The sequence below is a fragment of the Lactuca saligna genome, chromosome 5, assembly GCF_052625555.1.
Source record: "Lactuca saligna cultivar CGN05327 chromosome 5, ASM5262555v1, whole genome shotgun sequence".
Taxonomy (NCBI): domain Eukaryota; kingdom Viridiplantae; phylum Streptophyta; class Magnoliopsida; order Asterales; family Asteraceae; genus Lactuca; species Lactuca saligna.
The window spans coordinates 245,634,311-245,639,601 of record NC_136421.1 but is presented as its reverse complement, the minus strand read 5'-3'; the positions used below and the strand labels follow the sequence as shown (position 1 = coordinate 245,639,601).

General features: G+C 33.3%; 1 protein-coding gene across 1 annotated transcript; it reads left to right on the top strand.

Moving 5' to 3' along the window:
• The first annotated feature begins 1,058 nt into the window (after positions 1-1,058).
• CIB1 (cryptochrome-interacting basic-helix-loop-helix 1) lies at positions 1,059-4,006 on the top strand. Its single transcript, XM_078995464.1, has 7 exons — positions 1,059-1,559; positions 1,651-1,878; positions 1,981-2,115; positions 2,569-2,640; positions 2,739-2,939; positions 3,097-3,199; positions 3,770-4,006. The coding sequence occupies exons 1-7, from the start codon at positions 1,275-1,277 to the stop codon at positions 3,781-3,783; spliced, it is 1,038 nt and encodes a 345-aa protein (XP_078851590.1). The 5' UTR covers positions 1,059-1,274; the 3' UTR covers positions 3,784-4,006.
• The last annotated feature ends 1,285 nt before the right edge of the window (positions 4,007-5,291 follow it).

Here is a 5,291-nt window from a genome sequence, read left to right as displayed (position 1 = left end):
AATAACGACCTTAAAACTTTTATTGAAACTGAAGAGATACAAATGGGCTTTTTGTTTTGTGAAGATCTGCGCAAACACTTTTGTCTGTGCCGTGCAAACATATGCTCGTGCAGAGTGTTTGTTTTTTTGAAGTGCGAAGATCAAAAACGACTGCATGAGGTCTTCCTGACGCAGATATGTGTCATTATCTTCACACTTCATTTTAACCTTTAAAGAAAAGCCGTATATCTTTTTTTCCGTTCTCCGCTACCTATCTTTTTTGCTGAAAATGCTTTTTTTTATATATTTATGACATGAAATTAAGTTTGAAAAATCATTTTATTTCGGTACATACAGACGTTAAAAAACAAACAGATTTTTTATTACAAACTACAAAAATGTGGCCCACTTTTTCTGCTATAAAGGCTTACAGATATGATCCGCAGACTTAAAAATTTTAACTTAAAAAAAACAAACAGCACTAAAATAAAGAATATAAGATGTTCATTGATACGTGAAGGTCCATGTACCTAATAACTTCAAAGAAATCGGCCCATGCATTATTTGTACAACAAAAATATATTTTTTTAGGAAATGATATCTCATCAATTTAGGTACAACGAGTTTGTAAATCAATATATAAATCGATAACAAGTTAAAGAGAAATTAAAATGATTATATGGTTTAAAGAAATAACAGCTGAAATTGTCTAAAATGGTCAAGATTCATACGCATGATAGTATAATAGAGTAGTAGTTAGGAATTGGGAACTGATAACTTAAAAGAGAAAAATAAATGAAGTAGGGTGTTGGGATTTGATAATAAAAATAGGGGCTAACGAAATTAAAATACTATATTAGTAAATTAATAAAATAGGAGTTAGGGAGGACATACCCACGTGGCAGTCATGTCATTCGTAGGGCCACTGCCCATGGCCACTGCCTGTGGCTCTCTACCCTCACTTGTTTCTCTCTCCTCTATCCTCTTGTTATTTATTCCGGCCACTTGTGTCAGACTCCGGCAGATGTCACTCTCCGGCGACCTTTTCCCACTTCTATATATTTATACCCACCCCACCCCCAGTCCCCTACTTATCCTTACATTGCAAAAAGAGAAAAAGATAAAACACTTTGACGTACAAAAAGGTCTTTTTACATGAAAACAGAGAAGCATCGGCATATTGGTCTTTGAGACGACGTGAGTTTGGCATGTAAAACGTAGTACAAACCTACCTAATCTTCTTCGCTACAAACCACCTTCGTAATCCTTCAAAATCCCATTCTAGTTCATCCACGATGAATCCAGAGCTAACCTCCGGCGCCAAAAACACCAGTTTTTTCAATGGAAACGATCATCACTTGTTCACTACTTCTATATCCGCACCTCAACAACAGCTTTTAGACGTCGTTAAACCCGACCCAGGGTGGCCGGAGTTTGTCGCGTACGGTGGTCAGTTGGGTTATGGGTATATGAATCAAAACACACCAGGAGGCGGAGATCGGACATTTCTACCGGCGAATTCGAATTCAGTTTCGGTGTCACCTAAGAAAAGGAAAGCCGACAAGGGTCAAAGCCTACAGGTTTTAATTAGTCTATATTTTTTTATTGTTATGATTCCGTTTTAATGGTAAGTTTCATTGAATTAACTTGTTTGATGTGTGACATATGTAGGTAGTTTCTGAAAAAGATAAGAAGATAAAAGGGTGTGCTGAAGAAGGAGATTCCAAAATCACACATCAATATAGTAATTGCGATAACAAAAGCAGTAACAGTAAAGAAGCTTCTACGAACGCTTCATCAAAGGAGAAATCGAAGGTTTCCGAGGTTCAAAAACCAGATTATATTCATGTTCGTGCACGTCGTGGTCAAGCCACCGACAGCCACAGTTTAGCCGAAAGAGTATGTGATGTGACCCAAGAAAAAAAGCTTCTTTTTTCCACGTAAAGATCGATAATTATGACTGAATTTCATGATGATGATGATGATGATGATGATAAACAGGTAAGAAGGGAGAAAATCAGTGAGAGAATGAAGTACTTGCAAGATTTGGTTCCAGGGTGTAATAAGATTACGGGGAAGGCTGGAATGCTTGATGAAATTATCAATTACGTTCAATCCCTTCAAAAACAAGTAGAGGTATAAACTCAAATCATTAGGGAAATTGTAGCACACAGTTTGTTACATAGTACAAGCCACCACACAATCATAATGACCCTTTATTGTAATATGCATGGATTTTAACTAAAATGATGTTAATGACACATTGTCACTTAAAACGACATGATAGAGACTAGCTCTCTATCTGTTGTGATGTATGATGAAAAGATATAAATGTCTTCTCATCATAAAAATCTTAAAAAGTTTGTCTTGTCGTTCAGTTTGATCTCTTTTATAGTCATGTCATTTGTAAAAAATGCACTCATCCAGTTCAGTTTAATCCCATCTGTAATCATGTCATATGTAACAAACGCAGTCTAAAAAATATGTTTTCAAGTAAAATAACTATTTCATTCATGATTTAAACGATTCAACTCACATATAACAATTAAAAAAAAATACTAAGCATTCGTATATTTTGGATTCCAACAGTTCTTGTCAATGAAGCTTGCCACGGTGAATCCGGAGCTAGATTTCAACATTGAAAGTGTATTCACGAAAGAGGTAATTAACAAGATTAATAATAATGATAGCAAAACATTATATTTTTGGTAACTTTAAGTTATTAGTAATTAACAAACTTATTTTCTTGCTATAATCAGGTGTTTCAATCCCCAATTCCGGGACTCGGGTGTTCTTCGGAAATGTCTAATTCCTCATATTTTCAGTTAAACTCTATGGAGCAATTGGTTTCATATTGTGGACTAGACATGGAAATTAACTCAACGGAAATGGCAATAAGAAGAAGTCTTAGTGCTCCAATTCCGATTCCGGAAACATTTATGGATTCATCTTGTTTTAATGTAATTCCTTCTACTCTTTCCCCTTCATTCTTTCAAATGTAACTTTGAAAAAATCAAATAAAATATTTACGAAGTACATGGTACAAGCATAGAGGCAGAAAGTACAAATAGAAAAGTCTCGGTTTTCTTACGAAAGATCCGACCTTTTTTGTTACAGCAAATCCAGCCAACTGCTACGTGGGATGCTGATTTACAGAATCTGTACAAATTGGAATTTGAACAAGGAACATTGATACCATTTCAATCCCATCAATTTACAGGTAACTAAAAAAATCTTTAAAAGTCATGGAAAAATGATGCCAAATGTTGGAATGATTTTCTAAAAGAATAAATGGGTCCAAGCTCAATAACCAAGAAAGTTGCATAATAGTTGGTATCTTTCTTTATCCTTGTCTTCCACCCAAAATGATTAAAAAATGGGTCCTTTTAGATAACCACAAAGTTTCCATTTTTATTCAAAAAAAACTTCAAAATTATTAAATGAAATTGACGCACGATCTATTTTAGTAACAGTAATAATTTTTTTTTCTAAATTTAGGGGTTGTTTTGTATGTTTTTTTATAGGATATTATTGGTAACGGTTAGATTCAAACTGATTGATATCATTTTAAAAGCCATTAATTTGATCATGACGTAATGTATTTCAATTACTCGATGTCACCCAGGTATTGATCTAGTCAGCAATTATCAAACAGCCACTTAGTCGTGGATTACGTTAAGGATAACTTAATAAGAGCTTTACCCTTTTAATAGTAAATTACAAATGATGAATCAATAAAATGAAGCATATTATTATTAATCTAATGGAGATTATTTTTATTTTTCTTTAGGTCAAATGAAGTAAGCAATATGAAGATGGAGTTGTGATGAGTGAAAGAAATTTTTTGACATGTATTGAACCGAATTGTTATTGATAATTATTCTTTACTCATTTGCCTAAAGTATATATCGTATATGCAAGTACGGATATTGGCATTGTAGGAACAATAATTAGAATATAGAATGCATATTACAACATTTCCACCTTATGTTATAGATTTTTATGATATAGATAAGGTTTTTCCACATTTAATATATCAAAGAAACATAAACAGGGACCAAGAATATGACACAGTATGAATTCATTTCAACAGTAATCATAACCATTCTCAATATAGTGGTCCAATATCAAAATTAATGGACAACAAATTGCAAGTTGCGAAGCAAATGAACAGTGAAAATGCAAGATTTTAATGTGAAGTCAATTTTTCATCCATAATTGAATAAAGATCTATATGGTTAGTGGGATAACGAAATAACCAAATTTGGTTCATAACACCCCGATTTAAAATCATATATTCCTTTCATAAATAACATCAAAGACTACAACGCACCTAAATGCAGCTACCCAACGACAACTCAAAGACAAACAGACATAAACCTATCAATGAGTCGTCTAGGTATACTTTTGGGACCGATAGAGACATACTCTTCTATAAATGATGAAAAATATCATTCTTCAAGGGGGCTAACAATTGTAATTCCATATGCCCCATTGGCTAGTTTATGTAAAAATGTTGTTTTTCGAGCAACCCATAAGTTATACCACATTGCCCTCTCCCACAAGCACCATATGAGAGGAAAATTTGGTATATGACGTTAGAGGTGCACAAATACAGTTTTAAACCGATTTTGATTTCTAAAAAACCAGTTTTCTCTAGATTGGTTTCGATTATAATCTGTTCGGTTTTTTGGGTTTTTTGGAAGTGAAATTTTGTTGAAAAACCGATTTTTTTGGTTTAAAAATCAGTTCGGTTCAGTTTTTCTAGGAAAAAACATGTTTTTTTGTAAACATATATAAACTGGTGGTTAGGTTTTAGTTGAACCGGTTATAAAGAAACCGGTTCGGTTTTATTGGGCCCGTTAAAAAATACGATTAACTTTGCACAGCTTCATACAACGAGTCTGGTATGTCGTTGTCGTATGTGTCCACAAGTAGCTCAATCTATATTGGATTCAGAGTAAGAAAAAAAAGGCAAAACCTAAAAATCAATGGGTTGAGTTGAAATTCTCCACAGAGTTAACTAAATCAATCAAGTTAGGGTTGAAATTTTCTGATCTCACTTCTCGTTTAAATATACATTAATTTATATCTTATACTTTATAAAGTAGGAATACAAAAACGAAACCCTAAAGTCTTGTACATAAATCACATTTGGGATACGCCAGTTCACAAATATCTCTGATTTTGAGAATTTCAAAGTCCATATTCCATCTAGTGGTCAGATTAGATTGTTAAAATGAAAGTTAAGTTGCTTAAAAGTAATAAAGTTAAAATGTTCTCTGGATAATTATTTGGGTTTGAAGTCTAAA

What these genes read in the sequence shown, in the direction of transcription:
- CIB1 (XM_078995464.1), top strand. Translation starts at nt 1,275, where the DNA reads ATGAATCCAGAGCTAACCTCCGGCGCCAAAAACACCAGTTTTTTCAAT. An exon ending in ACAAGGGTCAAAGCCTACAG is followed by an intron (nt 1,560 to 1,650) that starts GTTTTAATTAGT and finishes TGACATATGTAG; the next exon opens with GTAGTTTCTGAAAAAGATAA. An exon ending in GCCACAGTTTAGCCGAAAGA is followed by an intron (nt 1,879 to 1,980) that starts GTATGTGATGTG and finishes GATGATAAACAG; the next exon opens with GTAAGAAGGGAGAAAATCAG.